At 51.5% G+C, this 17615-nt stretch overlaps 2 protein-coding genes across 2 annotated transcripts in view; both read left to right on the top strand.

Annotated features, from left to right (window-relative positions):
• The window catches only part of SLC26A11 (solute carrier family 26 member 11), a 25596-nt gene extending 22313 nt beyond the window's left edge, over positions 1-3283 (top strand). Inside the window, exons 15-17 of the mRNA XM_004374098.2 lie at positions 62-195; positions 1490-1562; positions 2465-3283. Of these exons, the coding sequence (XP_004374155.1) occupies positions 62-195; positions 1490-1562; positions 2465-2556 (299 nt within the window). The 3' untranslated portion in view covers positions 2557-3283. The remainder of the gene's footprint in view (positions 1-61; positions 196-1489; positions 1563-2464) is intronic.
• Positions 3284-7923: 4640 nt separating this feature from the next.
• Positions 7924-17615, top strand: part of RNF213 (ring finger protein 213) — a 117423-nt gene continuing 107731 nt past the window's right edge. Inside the window, 2 exon segments of the mRNA XM_023729165.1 lie at positions 7924-8010; positions 8906-9122. Coding sequence (XP_023584933.1) covers positions 7924-8010; positions 8906-9122 — 304 coding nt within the window.

The raw sequence follows: 17615 nt of genomic DNA, 5'->3' as shown, positions 1-17615 counted from the left end.
CCCGCCCCGGCCCCCGCGGCCCTCCCCGGCCCCTCGGCTGACCCGTGGGCTGTCTCTGCAGCCTCGCCCCCGCGCAGCGTGGTTCTGGAGTGCACCCACGTCAGCAGCGTCGACTACACTGTGGTGCTGGGACTGGGGCAGCTGATAGAGGACTTCCGCCGGCGGGGCGTCACCCTGGCCTTTGTCGGCCTGCAGGTAGCGGCCGGGGGCTGCGGCCGGTTGTGAGGAACCCCCCGGTGACTGAGAGGGAGGGTGTGGTTCCGGGTGGGGTGGCTGGGGCCCTCTCAGGAGCCCCTTGGCCGGCGGTCCTCACGGTGACCCTCCGCCTCTGGGGAGGAGCGGGGAGCGGGGCCCTGCAAGGGCAGGAGGAAAGCCTGGCCCCGGGCGGTCATGACTTCCTTCCGCTCCACGCTGGACTGTGCGGCGACGGGCCCCTGGTCGCACGGGTGGACGTTTAGGAAGTACAGACAGACGCGGACATGCGGAAATAGGCGCAGGAAGTGCTCAGGGGCTTCAGGAGGCCTCTGGTTGGGGGGTGGGGGTTGCTGAGAGGGTGACAGAAGGACGTAACTGCGGGTTTGCTGAAACCCATTTCCTTAGCTCCCAGGACCCTGTGCGTGGTCTGAACAGCATCGGCGTCTTTACCTGTGGGCCTGAACCTAACAGGAGCAGCGACAGTGACCGTGTTTGTTGGCAAGGGGTGGGGGCACCATGTAGGGTGACAGAGAGGCCACCCGCCCACGGCCTGGGCGCACGGCCTGGGATCAGCATTGATGGGGGAGTGAGTCACGGGCTTTGTTGTGAAGGGTGCCCTCCCAGCCATGTACCAGGCAGGGGCACGCAGGGACGTAGGTGTGGCCCACAGCCTTGTGGAGAACACATCTACAGCCAGTCCTGAAACCCGCCGCTGAGCCGGGCTCGGAGCCAGCGGCTTCCTGACAGCTGGCATTTGTCACGGGGTCACGCGGGGTTATTGGCAGTCACATCCTCCCCGTTTCAGACGAGGAGGCCAGAGAAGCTCATCAGCCTGCCTGAGACCACACAGCGAGGGTGGGGTGGGCTGCAGGCTCAGGAAGGCCAGCTCCGGCGCTGTGCTCTTGACTGTTAATGTCGCCCGTCATGTTCGAGAGTGCTCGGCTTCCTGCTTGTGTTCTTTGGAAACTACTCATTTAAAAATCCTCTTTACAGCATTTCAGTGAGGCAGGGTCTCTTCTCCGTTTTACATATGTGGGGACGTGCCCCTCACGGGACGCGCTGAGACGCAGCATGTGACGTGGGGACATGCCGCTCACGTGACACGCTGAGACACAGCATGTGATGTGGGACGTGCCCCTCGTGGGACGCGCTGAGACACAACATGCGACGTGTGGGTGGCACCCCTCCCACGTGGGCACAGTGGTGGAGCTGTGCGTCTGACCCGGGCCGCGTGCCCTCAGGGCGTCAGAGAGGAGTGACCTCGCCCTCTAATGGACGTGTGTCTGTCCCTCAGGTGCCCGTGCTGCGTGTCCTGCTGTCTGCAGACCTGAAAGGGTTCCAGTATTTCTCCACTGTCGAAGAAGCAGGTTGGTGCCATCAGAACCGGGCCCCAGCCCGCGGGAGTGCAGGAAGGGCGGGAAGAGCAGGACTCGGGGTGGGGGGGACGCTGGAGTCCTGAGAGTGAAGGTCACTGGTGGTCCCAGCTGGGCCTTGGCAGCTCTTCTGTCCGTGCGGGACAGGCCAGAGATGCAGGGCGGGCTGTTTGACGCCGAGCTGGGCTGCTGGGCCTCACTGCATCGAGAGCCTTGTGTGCTGTGGGATCCTGGTGCTCCAGGCCCAGGGCTGGCCCTTCTCCACCTTCACCTGCTTAGAGAGAGGGATGGGGAGCCAAGGGGTGTGAGGCAGCAGGCACGTTAGGCAGGGCCCTCTCCTGCCCTGGGGACTTCTGAGCACGGAGTGCGTCTGTGTCTGTGTGCATGTAATTCAGGTAAAATTTACACACAGTACATTTGGAGTTCTGACAAACGGATACCCTATGTATCTACCGCTCAAGATGTGGGACCTCTCCTTCACTCCAGAAAGTTCTCCCCTGCCCTCTCCCAGTGACTTCCCACCCCCAGGGGTAAGCACTGTTCAGATCTCCCCTCCATAAGTTAGTTGGGCCTGCTCCAGAAGCTCACGGGAGTGGAACTGTAAAGATTGGTTTTCCGTCCAGCTCCTTTTGTTCATCATGATGTCTGTGAGCTCAAACACGGAGCAGCGGGAGGGTGGATGAACCAACTGGCATAGGCACGCGGGGGAGTACCGCCCAGCGATGAGAAAGGGGAGATGGTGTGCTCAGAGATGGTTGTGACATCCTACAGAGAGCCAGCGGTGCCTCTGCTTCCCCTGCTCAGGACCACGAGATGCCGGCCTTTGCTCCCGTTCTGTGGGCTGATGCGCGCTTGCTTCTGCTTCTCTAGTCCTTGTACAACTTGTGTTTTCTCAGAGAAGCAGCTGAGGCAGGAACCCGGGACCCAGCCCTACAACATCAGTGAAGACTCTGTTCCGGAACACAAGGTCGCCCTGTTGAAGGCTTAGCTGGGCGCCTGATTGGTGCCTGGCATTTGAGGTGTCTCCCGGAAGGGTCTTGTCACTGTGATGTTGATACTCCACTGCTGCCTGTTCATACGCCCGCCTGAGGGACCCAAGGAAAGCCGGAGTCGCCGACCTGGGAGGGAGAAGGAACCCTGCGTTGAGGCCCCAGCTGGGAACCTTGGCTCCACTTGGGATGATGGAACAGTTCCTAGAGTGTCTTCTAGAATAACGTGAGGGAGCAGGGATTTCCAGGCTGGGCTAGGAGGGGCGTCCTCAGGCCCGGCCCACCTTCCCAGGCCCGAGTTCTCAGTTGGGTGGGGGCGGGAGGAGCCTGTGCTGATGGTCACGGGCGTCTGGGAGGTGGCGTCTGGTCCAGATGGCGAAGTCTGTTGATATTGGTGGGGAGAAAACCAAGGTGCGCCAAACGACTTCAAGTCTATTTAAAGGTCATTTTGTGTTTTGTGTTTTTAAATTGAAAAAGTAATGGCTTTTGGTGTTTTTGTAAAAATCATACTTATTGTAAAAAACACAGGAAACCACCCTCCCCCAGTCCATTTCGGTGATCATTCCAGACCCCCTTCCCACTCGATACACGTAACATGTGCGCTAGCATGTGGATCTGTTTACGGTGTCCCATACGTGGATCAGTCCACACGTGGCTCATGGTGCTCTGTAACTCCGTTCCTGGCGTTCAGTGCTGTGAAGATTTATTGTGATAATAAACATAGAACACGTGATTTCTGGTGTCCGCCTGGTGTTCTGTTGCGTATTTGGATTGCGGTTTCCTTAATTAGCCTCTACTCGCCGCCTCTCCCCTGTTGGGTACGTTGTACCTGCCCTTTGGTTTCAGAGTGTCTAACCATTGCCAGGGGTGACTCCGTGGAGGGTGGAGGGCCGCGGAGTGTGCTCTCTGCCCCTAAAGGAGGAGCTCGCTGTGCAGGGGGCCTCGGGCAGGTGACCCCACCACAGCGCCTCCAGGACCCACCAGTGTCCACACGAGGCCACGTCCCTCCCAGCCATTGCTTGCCAGTCCCTGAGCCCAGCAGGGATACTGAAACCAAAGCCAGATGCTGTCGAGGCGACACCGACTCGTGCGGACCCGTGTGTCGGGGTAGAACTGGGCTCCAGGGGGTTCTCAGCGGCCGGACGTTTGGAAGTAGATCGCCAGCTGGCAGTTCCTGTAGCCCCCGTGCAGCCGGTTGTTCTGAGCGAACCTTCCAGATTCCTGTCCTGTCTTCTGCGCTTTCTCCATCCGGGCCCCGGACTGACCAGCTCAGCCGTCCACTGCCCGTGGGTGTTTCCTTTTTCTTTCTTGTTTTTTGACGGCTTTACCAAAACGTGATTCACCTTTCGTACGATCTGTCCACTTAAAGCATACCGTGCAGTGGTCTTTCATATATTCAGAGTTGTACCACCATCACCACAGTCAATTTTAGATGATTTTCATCATCCCCCGAAAAGAAACCCCACACTCTAGCTATCGCCCCTTATCCTCCCTGCCCCCCCCCCCCCCCAGCCCCTGGGAGCCACGAATTTACTTTCTGTTTTCCTGTTCTGCACTCTGACACAAATGGACTCATAATATGTGGCCATTGTGTCTGGCTTCTTTCATTTAGCATGCTGTTTTCAAGGTCGATCCATGTTGTGGCGTGCATGGGAACTTCGTCCTTTATGATGGCTGAATGACATTCCGTTGTATGGATAGCCACATTGTGTTCATCCATTCGTCTGTTGATGGATATTGGGGTTGTTTCCACTTTCTGGCTGTTACGAATAATGCTGCTGTGAACTTTGATGGACCGATTTCTGTGCGGACACTTGTTTTCATTTCCCTTGGGTGTGTACCTAGGTGTGGAGTTGCTGGCTTATCCGCTGGCTCTGGTTTGAGGAACTGCCAGATTGTTCCCCGCAGCGGTGCGATTTCTGTACATCCTCACCAGCGCCTGTGGTTACCTGCTGTTTCATTGCAGCCATCCTAGAGAGTGCGAAATGGTTTCTGATGGTGACTGTGATAGGTGTTTCCCCGATGACCGATGACCTTGGGCACCTCCTGTATGTCTTCTTACCTTGGGCTGTTGCGACATAAAGTGGATGTGTCCTGACACTGCCCACGAGGCCATCCCGGACCAGGGCTGTCATGGAGCAGGGAGTCCATTTGTGGCTGTGTCCACGTGCCAAGCACATCCTTTCCCCAACTAAGAGATGGTCCTATTCACAGAGCTGGTGGGCGGTAAGTCCATACGCTCAGGTGGGCATTGTTGTTTGTTCCCTCTGAGTTGATTCCCCCCAGCAACCCCGTGACCCCAGGCGGGCAGCAGGCTGACACCGCACGGCACCCGTGACTCAGCGGGAACATGTACAGGAGGAAGGGAGGCCAACAGTGTTTATTACAGCCTTGTAGGCAATTTTAGAAAATGAAAGACTCAGTCTCTCCATTGGGGGTTGTCTTCAAGAAGCTGTGCAACACTCATACTGGGCAATACTGTAGCAGTTGGAAGGAGCTGTAGGTGCTAAGACAGATTCTTGAATGAAAAGAAACAAGTTGCAGAAGGATACCCATCTTAAAATACAACGTGTGTAAACACACATACTAAACAATCCTATGATGTCTGTACAAGTTAAAAAAAAAAGTTCTGGAAGGCCCCATATCAGACTCATAAGAGTAGTTCCTTCTTGGGAGCAGTACAGTTTAACCATAGTTGTTATGGTTTAATTTTTCAAATAACAATGACAGTTGTTGTCGAGTTGACTCTGACTCATGGTGACCCCGTGTGTCAGAGCAGAACTGTGCTCCATAGGGCTTTTAATGTCTGATTTTTCAGAAGCAGATCACCAGGCCTTTCTTCCAAGGCGCCTCTATTGGCTTGAACCTCCAACCTTTTGGTTAGCACCTGAAGGTATTACGTGTACCACCCAGGGGTACAGTCATAATTACCTTGTAATTAAAAATTAACTGTAGAAAAGAAAAGTGTGGATAACTGCCCTGAAGAGCTTGGCATTTGGTGTCAGATACGCAGGGCTGAGTTCCACCACTGTCCCTCGCTAAGCCACGGTCTAGATGCCGGGCGATCTGTGTAACTGGGTTGACACGCTGAGCCTCAGTCTAGACGCCAGGCGATCTGCGTAACGGGGTTGACAGTATTGTTGCTGGCTGCCATCAAGGTGGTCCCAGAATCATGGTGACCCCATGCACAATGGAACAAAACAACGCCCAGTCCTGCGCTGTCCCCATGATCAGTTGCAGGTTGGACTGTGGTGATCCATAAGGTTTGCACTGGCTGATTTTCAGAAGTAGATCGCCAGGCCTTTCTTCCTAGTCTGTCTTAGCCTGCAAGCTCCGCTGAAACCTGTTCAGCATCACAGCAACATGCAAGCCTCCACTGACAGGTGGGTGGTGGCTGCGCATGAGGTGCATTGGCCAGGAATAGAATCCAGGTCTCCCACATGGAAGGCGAGAATTCTACCGTTGAGCCTCCTCCACCACTGGGTTGATAGTAGTTGACGAAACCCTTCCACACCCCCAGGCTCGTGTGGCACTAACACTGACAGCGGGTGCTGCCTCGACCAGCAGCAGTGTTTCTGGCTCTTGCAGTAAGTGTGCCATGGGACTGGGATCCAGTGGATGGCATATGCTTGTCCCCCCTTTCTGGCTGGCAGGGGAGCAGACAATCCCCCAGGCACCCTTGGCAGCCACGTACTGAAAATGGCAAACTGCTTCAGCCTGGGTGCCAGGTCCCCCACAGGTGCTTGCGCCAGGCCCCCCCACAGGTGCGTGTGCTGGGCCCCTCAGAGATGTGTGTGCCGGGACCTGCATAGGTGTGCTGGGCGTGGGAGCCACGAGCGTTAAATGAGATAATAGAGGCCAAGTGCCGGAACATCAGTGTCTCCTGTTGTTATTATTAATCCCCGGAAGCTGGGATGCAGGCTTATTGGCCTCACTTTACAGATGAGGGGGTTGGGATGCACACACCGCCTGGGGCTCAGTCCGAGCCCTGTGTGAATCCCTCTGGCCGGCCGCCAACCAGGAGGGTGCCCAGCAGCCGAGGCGCCTCCCCAGGGGCTTCTGGGGGCGTCACCGCAGAGGAGTCCGGCCCCGCCCACGTGAGCCCCGGTGCCCGCGGAGGCGGGACACGTGGCTCCAGCAAAGTGGCCGCGAAAAGGGAGGAGGGGTCGGGGCGGAGGTCTGCGAATCAGGGTGCGGGGAAGGGGGATGCGAGGGATCTGTGTGTCCAGGAGTGCGGGGGTGGGAGGGTGCGGGGACCCGAGGGTCCGTGGATACGAGAGGCTGGGTTGGGGGGGTGCGAGGACGCCGAGGTGCCGAGGTGCGGGGGGCGGGAGGCAGTAGGCGCAGGGTGGGGCGCGGCGATGATCCCGGAGGCCGGGGCCCCCGCCCCGTCCGGGGCGCGGCGGGAATCCCAGGCAGGGCCTCAGAGGGGGCGCTGCGTGACTTCCCAGGCATGGTCTCAGGGCGGCTCTGACCACGGAGGCAGGGGCGGCAGGAGTCGGGGGCGGGCGGCACTGCACCCCGAGTCCCTTGCTGGCACGAATCGCAGTGGCCGACAAGGGAGTTGCCAATAGACGCGCCAGGCGCTTCTTGGAAACCCTATGAGGCAGCTCTACTCTGTCCTTTTGGGTCGCTGTGAGTCGGAATCGACTCGACGGCAACGGGTTTGGTTTTTTGGTTTCGTCCTTATTTCACAGTAACTTTTCCGAAGAGGCAGGGCCGCCCCCGCCCTGGAGGGAGGGGACTCCAGCGCCGCGGGGCTGGGCTCTTAAGGGCAGGGTGGGCGCTCAACACGGCCGCCACCTCCAGGACCCGAGGGTGAGGCCCCAGCATCACGAGAGGGCTGGGGTCCTGGGGGAGGCCGGGCGGGAGGAGGAGCAGCAAGTGCAAAGATGGGGGGGCGCGCTGCTCCATCCCTCACCGCCCCGCCCCCCTTGTTTTCTTGGGGAAGTTGGGGGAGGGGCTTTGAGTTTTGGCGCGGTCCGTGGTTGGGACTGAAAGTGAAGGGACAAGTCTGGAAGCTGATGAACAGGGCGCGTTGGGGGCCCGGGCCCTTCATTTGCCTTTACCCCGATTTACACCCCAAGTGCAGGCAGGGAGCAGAAAGATGCTTCAGCAACGTCCTGTCCTGAGCCTTGCTCTGGGTTTTCTGGCCTGTGAGGAGGGGAACGCTGCAGAGTGGGAGGCAGCCTTGGGTGGAAAGGGAGAGGCCGTGGGAGTCACTGAAGGTGTTTGAGTGAGGGAGTGCCCAGACGTGGTGGTCCGTGTGGAGGGGAGGCCTGGCCCGTGTAAGGTGAAGCAAGGTAACCGCACATACCGGGTGCCCGCCTCCGCCCCTCTGCAGGAGCTCACCCCCAGTGAAGACCATGCCTACGGTGCAGACGGAGAGGGGTGGACACCACCGGCCCTCTGCCCTCCTGGCTGAGAGCCCTCCGTATGACCGGAACACCAGGGTACCGCCAGCAGGAAGGACTGGAGGACCAAAGGCTGGGAAGGAGCTCTGTCCCGTGCACCGGAGAGATCTTGTCCGAAGCCAAGAGGGGTGCATGGATCTTTGGACACTTGTCATTGTCACCACAGAGAGTCGATGCCTAGATTGTTGGGCCCCCAGAGCCCAAAGCCTGCCTCCTCTCACCCTGGACAGATGGCCTCGGCATGGACTGGCCGTGACTCTGACCGCAGTTTGATGCCACCCACCACCAAGGGTGACCTGAGGGCCAGTGGTCAAGGGAAGAGTGTGGAGTTCTTACGTGGCAGCCCCCACTGGTGGGAATCCTGGTCACAGCCTCTGTTCTGAGGAACCCGGCCCGTGAGCCCTGGGCCCTGGCCGGCTCTAACTCAGCGGGCAGTGGTGGTGGCTGGCATTTCTGTGTGGCTCAGTAGTCCCCATGTCAGCCTGAGAGCAGGTGCTTCACGCTAGCCCCTGATAAGCAGGCCAGGTGCAGACAGGCTGAGCGACCTGCTCAGGACACACAGCAGGCATCAGCTCTGGGCGTTGGCAGCGCTTGGCTGCGGAGCAGATAACTGAGGGTTTTGCCCATCTTTGTCTCTGCCCAGAACTCTCGCCCCCATGCACCCCCACCCCACTGACCCCTGCCCTTCTCCAGGCTCTGCTCAGCTGATTGTGGGGAAGTTGCTGGCCCACAGCTTAGTGGGGACCTCAGCTGCAGCATTTCCAGAAGCCTGGCGGGGGCAGCAGAGGGGGAGGGTGCCTAGAGCGGCCAGTATGCGCTGGGTGGCGCCGGAGGGGAGGGTTTCAGGGGAAGTATCCGGAATGAGGCTGCAGCCGTGAGCAGGAAGGGCGGGGATGGGTTTACTGGAGCAGTAAGTAGGTCGTTATATCACTGAAACTTCTCTCAGAAAAGCAAACTGAAACAAACTGGGCTCCGGTCGCTTGATGCGTGGCTGGGTATAAAGCCAGCTGCCTTGGGCCTCTTGCTTCCATTCTGCAGGGGACACTGGACCAGAGGAGCCCTCCGCGGAGGCAACGGTGTTCCTCCCGAAGAGGAAGCCCCCAAATCCTGCAGCCAGTGTGGGGTCAGGCTTCCTGTGGTTCCCACACCAGGTGAGGCCGGGGGATACAGGCGGGGGCTGTGGGGTGCCGGGTGCCCGTGGAGGGGTGGGGCAGTGGGGACCCGCAGGCTGCGGAAGAGGGTCGTCAGCCAGCTTTGCCTCCCCTCCGGGAGATGGATACAGCCTTTCTGCTGCCGTGCTGTGGCTCAGGCAGGCGGCTGGAAAGCTCCTTCTAGAAGCAGCACTTTCAGGAGAAGAGCAGTCTCCTCAGGTCCTTCTCCAGAGGCGCCGGGTCCTGGCAAGGCTGTGGCTTTTATTCTTTGGTAGCAGTTTCATTTTTTAGGGGGGTGAGAAGGGCTGGGCTGGCTGAGGGGCTTCTTAGAGGATTTCAGAGGATGCCCATGGAGCTGGGGTCCAAGGTGTTACTGTGGGGTGGGGACTTTGCCTTGGCTTGTTTGTGGGTGACGGCGTTGGGCCCCTGCATGCCCCTGATGATGGGGAGGGGAGAGGGGTGGTGTCAGGCGGACCTCACCTGCTGGGCGTGGACAGGACATGTTTCTGGTCCATCCTTGGTTCTCTAGGCATCGAGGCCCTCAGGCTTCCCTCCTACCTTGGGGTCCCTCTCCTCCATCTCCTGGGGACCTGGTCCTGCTTCGTGGTTGTAAGCACCACCCGAATCTGGGTAGCACCCAGATTCATCTCTTCTCCGGGGCTTCTCACCTAAACTCCAGCCCCTCCTCCACCTCTCCGCCTTACCATGTCCAAAGCCGAGCTCCTGTCTCCCCGCAAAGCTGCTCCCTCAGGCTCCCCTCCTCCCAAAACAGCAGCAAGCATCTTTCCAGCTCCTTGGCCCACACCCTCACTGTCCACGCCTCCTCTCTTGCTTTCATGCCCACATCCAGTTCCCAGAGGTGCCATTGGCTCCGCCATCAGAACTGACCTGGGACCTGACCACTGCCGCCTCCCTCCCTCCAGGACCCCTGCAAGAGGCTCCCAGCGGGCCTCCGTGCCTCCTCGCTGCCCCCTGACACTCGCACAGCACCTGGTGGGAGGGGCGTCTTTTAAAAGGAAGATCACGCCCTCCCCCTCCCAGAGCCCCCCATTTCACTCAGACGAGAGCTGGGGTCCTTACATTGCCCACAGATCCTACACAGACGGCCCCCGCTGCCCCCATGTCTGATGCCCCCCACTGCCCTTGCCACCCCCCCACTGCCCCCACCTCTGCTGTCCCCCACTACCCCACCTCTGCTGTCCCCCCAGCTGCCCCAACCTCTCCTGCCCCCCTTGCTCCCAACCTCTGCTGCCCCCCTCCCCAGAGCCCACTGGCCTGTCCTTCCTGGGCCATGCCAGATGTGCTCTGACCACAGGGCCTTTGCCCCACCTGTTCCCTCTACCTGGAACAAGGAGCCCTGGTGGCTCAGCAGTTAAGCACTCATCCGCTAAATGAAAGGTCAGTAGTTCAACCCACCAGCTGTTCCACGGGAGAAAGATGTGGCAGTTTGCTTCTGAAGAGTTTACAGCCTTGGAAACCCTATGGGGCAGTTCTACTCTGTCCTACAGGGTCCCTAGGAGTCGGAATCGACTGGATAGCAGCAGGTTTACTGCCTGGAACCACCTCTGCCTAGAAGTCGCCTTCCCCCAGGTGGCAGCACAGCTCCCTCCCTGCCCTCCTCCAAGTCTTTACTCCAGTCTCCTCCTCCAGGAGGCCCACCCTGACCACCTCATTTAAAACCACAGCCTGCCCCCTTCGCCAATGCCCAGCTGCACTTTATCCGGCTGTTTGTCCCCCAGCACTTGACCATACCAGCGCGTAGCTTCATAGGAGACCTTTGTCTCTTGTCCTGCTTTTCCCAAGTTCCTCGTGCACTGCCCGGCACATAGTAGGTGCTCAAACAATATTTGTTGAAGGAATGAAAGCAGGTTGGAGAGAGAACCCTGTGTGTGTGCAGAGTCAGTATGTCTTGTCAGTACCTCAGCTCCTTGCTCACCCACCCTTGGGGACCCTCAGGTGTCACACTTGGTGTTAAGGGGCTGGGGCAGAAGCCGACAGTCCCCCGTAGTTCTTGTTTCTACTGCATTTGCACAGAGTGCCCGCTGGAGCGCTCTGGGCGGGCTGCAGGAGTTGGGAGGCTCCGCCGCTCTCTGTTGTAGATGTTCTCTTGGTGGGTCTCTGTTCTTGCTCACCTCTGGAGAGAAGCTTGCTGAGCAGCCAGGCCTGCAGGGTCCAGCTCTCCCCGGGAGCCCAGGACCGCAGTCGTCCCTCGCTCTGGGTATCCATTCCTTGCTGTTGAGATATTGAGTCATTGGGATGGCTGAGCTCTTAGTGTCTGCTGGGTCCTGTGGGCCCAGAGCCCTGGCCTGGCCCAGAGTGCCCCCTCTCCAAGGACAGGGGGTTCATGTGCACCCCAGGAACACACATGCCTTCCTGCTTATCTCTCCCTGGGCTGTGACTCTCATTTTGCAGGAATGGAAACTGAAACCAAGATGTCGAGGACTTGGCTGGAGTTGCTGGGGTTGGCTGAGGCATTTCCTCCTCCAGCCTTTTGTCTGCAGGGCATAGCTGGGCTGGTCCCTAGGGAGCCCGAGGTCGGGGGGCTAGAAAGGCCTCAGAAAGTCCATCTGCCCAGAGCTCCTAACCTTAGCCAATTCCATATTTGGACACAAAAAGGTGTTTTTCCTTGTAGACACACTGTTAAATTTCCTGCAAATGCCACATTCCAATATCTGGGGGAAGCAAGCATTATATGAAATTAAGGGCTCATTTTTACAATTTGAAGGGGAGATCAAGGGTATTTTGGAATACTCTGTAACTCTAAGTCGAGTCAGATTGAAACACGAGACTTGAGGTTGAGTCAGTGCCTCAGGAGGATGCCACAGTCTTACATGTCTAATGTTAAAATTGATAACAGCAGGGGGAACAAAGCTATAATTCAGAATGGGAGTAGCTAACTGATTTGAGTTCTCATGCAGTTCTGGGTGAAGGATGACAGATCCAGCATTTATTCAGATCTGTGGATTGTGCGCTACCTGAGTGAGTTTAACAAGGCCATTCTCGTTCCGAGAATAATGGGAGCTGCGATAAATAGCAGTATGGGCAGAAGTTTAAGTAGGGCTTCATAGTGGAGAAATACAATCCAGAAGAAGTAAACAAAGGCTATCAGCATACACGGAGCCCTGATGGTGCAGTGGTCAAGATCTACAGCTGCCAACCAAAAGGTCAGCAGCTCGAATCCACCAGCTGCTCCCCGGAAACCGTACGGGGTAGTTCCACTCTGCCCCACAGGGTCGCCATAAGTTGAAACTGACTTGACAGCAACGGGCTTTGGTTTACCAGCATACAAATAACAGTGATGACAAAATAAGCTATTCTCTAGAATTGGTGTTATAAAAAAAAGAATTGTGGGTTTTCAGGGAGAACAAAATATTAAAACAAGGAATAATACCCCACAGCTGGAGTTCAATGAAAATACAAAGAATTAGGATAATCGGAAAACAAATTCTTAGTACCTCTACAGCTAAATCGTTTCCATTTTAAAAGTTCAAGTTTATAACAAAAAATATTTCAAAACAATGGCAAGTTATAATTTCAAAGCAAAAATGAGTATAATGGTTAGAAAGTGGCACTACAAAGGAGTTAGATCATTAAAATCATCAAAATACCCACAACTAAAAATTTCATCCCGGTGACTGAGAAAAATTCAAAGAGTTAAAGCCCTCATTTAAACAACTTATTTTACAGATAACAACTGGCATAATATAATCCACAATCATGCATAACAGCTAATAATGTGAAGATATAAAATAAAACAAATAAAAAAATGATAAAAGGCAACCAGTCGAACTTTTACTGCAGGCTGCATAGGCAATTTCAGGTCACGTCTGAAGATCTCAAGAAAGCAGTCTACCCAGCCATCATCTGCTTTTCTTCCTGGTGATGTGTGAATTTTAATTTCAAACCTTCACGAGGCTCAACAGTCCATTCAGGAGTCGGGTCTTTCTTCAGTTGGGATAAATGAATCCAAGCCTCAACTTCCTGTAATTTAGCAGCACAAGAATTAGTGAGAAGGACTAAATAAGGTCCTTTCCATCGAGGTTCAAGAGAATTCTTTTAATTGTTGTCTATTCCAGTAAATACGACCTCCACGTTGAACATTAGGTAATTAGATGTTTCTTGCTTTTGATTATCAAACGCTGCCTTAACCTGTGTAAAATATTCTTTAGAATACTGGATCAAAGATTTACAATACTGTAAACAAATCCGATTGAACTAAATTTGAATCAGGGCATGTTGCCCAATACGGGAGGGCCACTGGCCGTCCAGTGCTAATTTCACGAGGAGTCAATTTGTGAGGTCCAAACGGAGTAGTTCTTAAATTTAAAAGGACGAGAGGCAGTACCTTAGTCGAAGGCAATTGTAAAGATTTGGAAAGTTTGACTAGTTGAGTTTTTATTACACCATTAGTTCTTTCAACTAGACCAGAGGATCTAGGGTGATAAGGACAATGAAGTCCTTGAAAAATGGGGAAGATTTTACATATTTCCTTACTTATTTGCCCAGTAAAATGGGTGCCTCAGTCACTAAAAGGGAACCTTGGGACTCCCCAGGTGGGGATATGTTCTCAAGAAGTTTCTTAGCCACAAACGCAGCAGTAGCTCAATGACGAGGAAAAGCTTCCACCCAGTGAGAAAATCTACAAATCATTACTAATACAAACTTGTGACCACTTGAGGAGGGGAGGTTGGATAAAATCAATCTGCCATTCAAGCACTGGTCCTGACGGCAAGGGAAATCTCTCACGTGGAGCTTTGTAAGGTTTATCTGAATTACACTGAGAGCAAATTGAACACTGGGAAGCCATGTGTTCAGTGGCTTCATAAAAATTCCCCCACCAGACTCTACCAAGAGGAATAACCTACGAGTGACTGGAGTACTAGAACGGGGCGGGGAGGGGGGTAACAGAAAATAGAGAGACTTGTTGAAGATTTGTTGGCAGAAAGCTTCCCTGATACCGTGAAAGATTACAAGATATCTACCCAAGATGCTCATCAAACCCGACATAGGTAGATCCCAAAAGAAAGTCACCAAGACATATTATTATCAAACTTGCCAAACCAAAGACAGAGACTTTTAAGAGCTGCTGGGGATAAACGAAAAATCATCTACAAAGGAGAGTCAATAAGACTAACCTCGGACTACTCAGCAGAATCCATGCAGGCAAGAAGGCAATGGGATGACATATATAAAGACTTGAAGGAAAAAAATTGCCAGCCAAGAATTATATATCCAGCAAAACTGTCTCTTAAATATGATGCTGAAATTAGGGCATTTCCAGATAAAGAGAAGTTTAGGGAATTTGTCAAAACCAAACCAAAATTAAAATACTAAAGGGAGTCCTCCAGTTAGAAAATCAGTAACATTAGATAATAACCCAAGACTAGAACACAGTACAGAGCAACCAGTTATAAACCCAGAGAGGAAAGTCACAAAAATTAATCAAAGCTAAAACACTGAAAATGGGGAAAAAGAGATGTCAATATGTAAAAGATGACAACATTAAAACAAAAAAGAGGGACTAAAAAATGTAGACATAGATTTTGCATGTGGAGAGGAAATCAAGGCAATATAAAGAAATAAAAGACTGGTTTAAACTAAACTTAGAAAAATAGTGGTAAATATTAAGGTAACCACAAAGGAAACTAACAATCCTACACATCAAAATAAAAGGCAAGAAAAATATAAAGACTCAGCAAATACAGAATCAACAACAAAGAACAAGATGAAAAGAACATACATAAAGAAAAACGAGTCAGCACAGAAAATTAAGTGGAACAAAGAAACTGTCAACAACACAAAAAAAAGACATCAAAATGACAGCACTAAACATATACCTATAAATAATTACGCTGAATGTAAATGGACTAAATGCACCAATGAAGACCAAGAGTGGCAGAATGGATTAAAAAAAAAAAAAAAAAAAAAACACAATCCATCTATATGCTACCTACAAGAGACACACCTTAGATTTAAAGACACAAACAAACTAAAACTCAAAGGATGGGGAAAAAAAATCAAGCAAACAACACTCAAAAAAGAGCAGGAGTGGCAATATTAATCTCTGATAAAATAGACTTTAAAGTAAAATCCACCACTAAGGATAAGGAAGGACACTATGTAATGATTAAGAGGTCAATATACCAGGAGGACATAACTATGATAAATATGTACGCACTCAAAATACATAAAATAAACTCTAACAGCATTGAAAAGAAAAACAGCTCCACAATAATATTAGGAGACTTCAACGCATCACTTTCGGTGAAGGACAGAACATCCAGAAAGAAGCTCAATAAACACACAGAAGATCTAAATGCCACAATCAACCAACTTCATCTCATGGACATATACCAAACACTCCACCCAACAGCAGCCAAGTATACTTTCTTTTCCAACACACATGGAACATTCCCCAGAAGAGACCACATATCAGGCCATAAAGCAAGCCTTAACAGAATCCAAAGCATCAAAATATTACAAAGCATCTTTTATGACCATAAAGCCATAAAAGTAGAAATTAATAACAGAAAAAGCAAGGAAAAAAAATCAAACATATGGAAACTGAACAACACCTTGCTTAAAAAATACTGGGTTACAGAAGAAATTAAGGATGAAATAAAGAAATTCATAGACTCAGATGTGAACGAAAACACATCCTACCAGAATCTTTGGAACACAGCAAAAGCAGTGCTCAGAGGTCAGTTTATAGCAATAAATGCACACATCCAAAAAGAAGAAAGTGCCAAAATCAAAACATTAAACCTACAACTCAAACAAGCAGAAAGAGAGCAGCAAAAGAAGCCCTCAGGCACCAGAAGAAAGGAAACAATAAGAATTAGAGCAGAATTAAATGAAATAGAGAATAGAAAAACAACTGAAAGACTTAACAAGACCAAAAGCTGGTTCTTTGAAAAGATTAATAAAATTGATAAACCACTTGCCAAACTGACAAAAGAAAAACAGGAGAGGAAGCAAATAACCCGTATAAGAAATGAGATGGGTGATATCATACCAGATCCAACTGAAATTAAAACAATCATAACAGAATGCTATGAAAAACTGTACTCTAACAAATTTGAAAATCTAGAGGAAATGGACAAATTTCTAGAAACTCACTTACCTATCTAAACTAACACAGAGGTAGAACAACTGAATAAACCTATAACACAAGAAGAAATTGAAAAGGTAATTAAAAAACTCCTAACAACAACAAAAAAGGCCCTGGCCCAACAGTTTCACTGGAGAATTCTACCAAACTTTCAGAGAAGAGTTAACACCACTACTGCTAAAGGTATTTCAGAGCATAGAAAAGGATGGAATACTCCCAAACTCATTCTATGAAGCCAGCATAACCCTGATACCAAACCAGGTAAAGACACTACAAAAAAGAAAATTACAGACTAGTATCTCTCATGAACACTGATGTAAAAATCCTTGACAAAATTCTAGCCAATAGAATTCAACAACATATCAAAAAAATAATTCACCATGATCAAGTGGAATTTATACCAGGTATGTGGGGATGGTTCAACATCAGAAAAACAATCAATGTAATCTATCACATGAATAAAACAAAAGACAAGAACCACATGATATTATCAAGTGATGCAGAAAAGGTATTTGACAAAGCCCAACACCCATTCATGATAAAAACTCTCAGCAAAATAGGAATAGAAGGGAAATTCCTCAACATAATTAAGGGCATTTATACAAAGCCAACTGCCAACATCATCCTAAATGGAGACAGTCTGAAAGCATTCCCCCTGAGAATGGGAACCAGACAAGAATGTCCTTTATCACCACTCTTATTAAACATTGTGCTGGAGGTCCTAGCCAGAGCAATTAGGCTAGAAAAATAAAGGGCATCCAAATTGGTAAGGAAGAAGTAAAAGTGTCTCTATTTGCAGATGATATGATCTTATACACAGAAAACCCCAAAGAATCCACAAGAAAACTACTGGAAACAGTAGATGATTTCAGCAAAGCATCAGGATACAAGATAAACATACAAAAATCGTTGGATTCCCCTACACCAACAAAGAGAACTTCAGAGAGGAAATCACCAAATCAATACCATTTACAATAGCCCCCAAGACAAAATACTTAAGAATAAATCTAACCAGAGACATAAAAGACCTATACAAAGAAAACTACAAGACACTACTGCATGAAACCAAAAGAGACCTGCATAAGTGGAAAAACATACCTTGTTCATGGATAGGAAGACACAACATTGTGAAAATGTCAATTCTACCCAAAGTGATCTACAAATACACTGCAATCCGGATCCAAATTCCAATGGCATTTTTTAATAAGATGGAGAAACAAATCACCAACTTCATATGGAAAGGGGAGAGGCCCCAGATAAGTAATGCATTACTGAAGAAGAACAACAAAGTGGGCGGCCTCACACTACCTGATTTTAGAACCTATTATACCACCACAGCAGTCAAAACAGCCTGGTACTGGTACAACAGATACATAGACCAA

The sequence above is a fragment of the Trichechus manatus genome, unplaced genomic scaffold, assembly GCF_000243295.1.
Source record: "Trichechus manatus latirostris isolate Lorelei unplaced genomic scaffold, TriManLat1.0 scaffold00028, whole genome shotgun sequence".
Taxonomy (NCBI): domain Eukaryota; kingdom Metazoa; phylum Chordata; class Mammalia; order Sirenia; family Trichechidae; genus Trichechus; species Trichechus manatus.
This window is presented reverse-complemented; position numbering and strand designations above follow the sequence as displayed.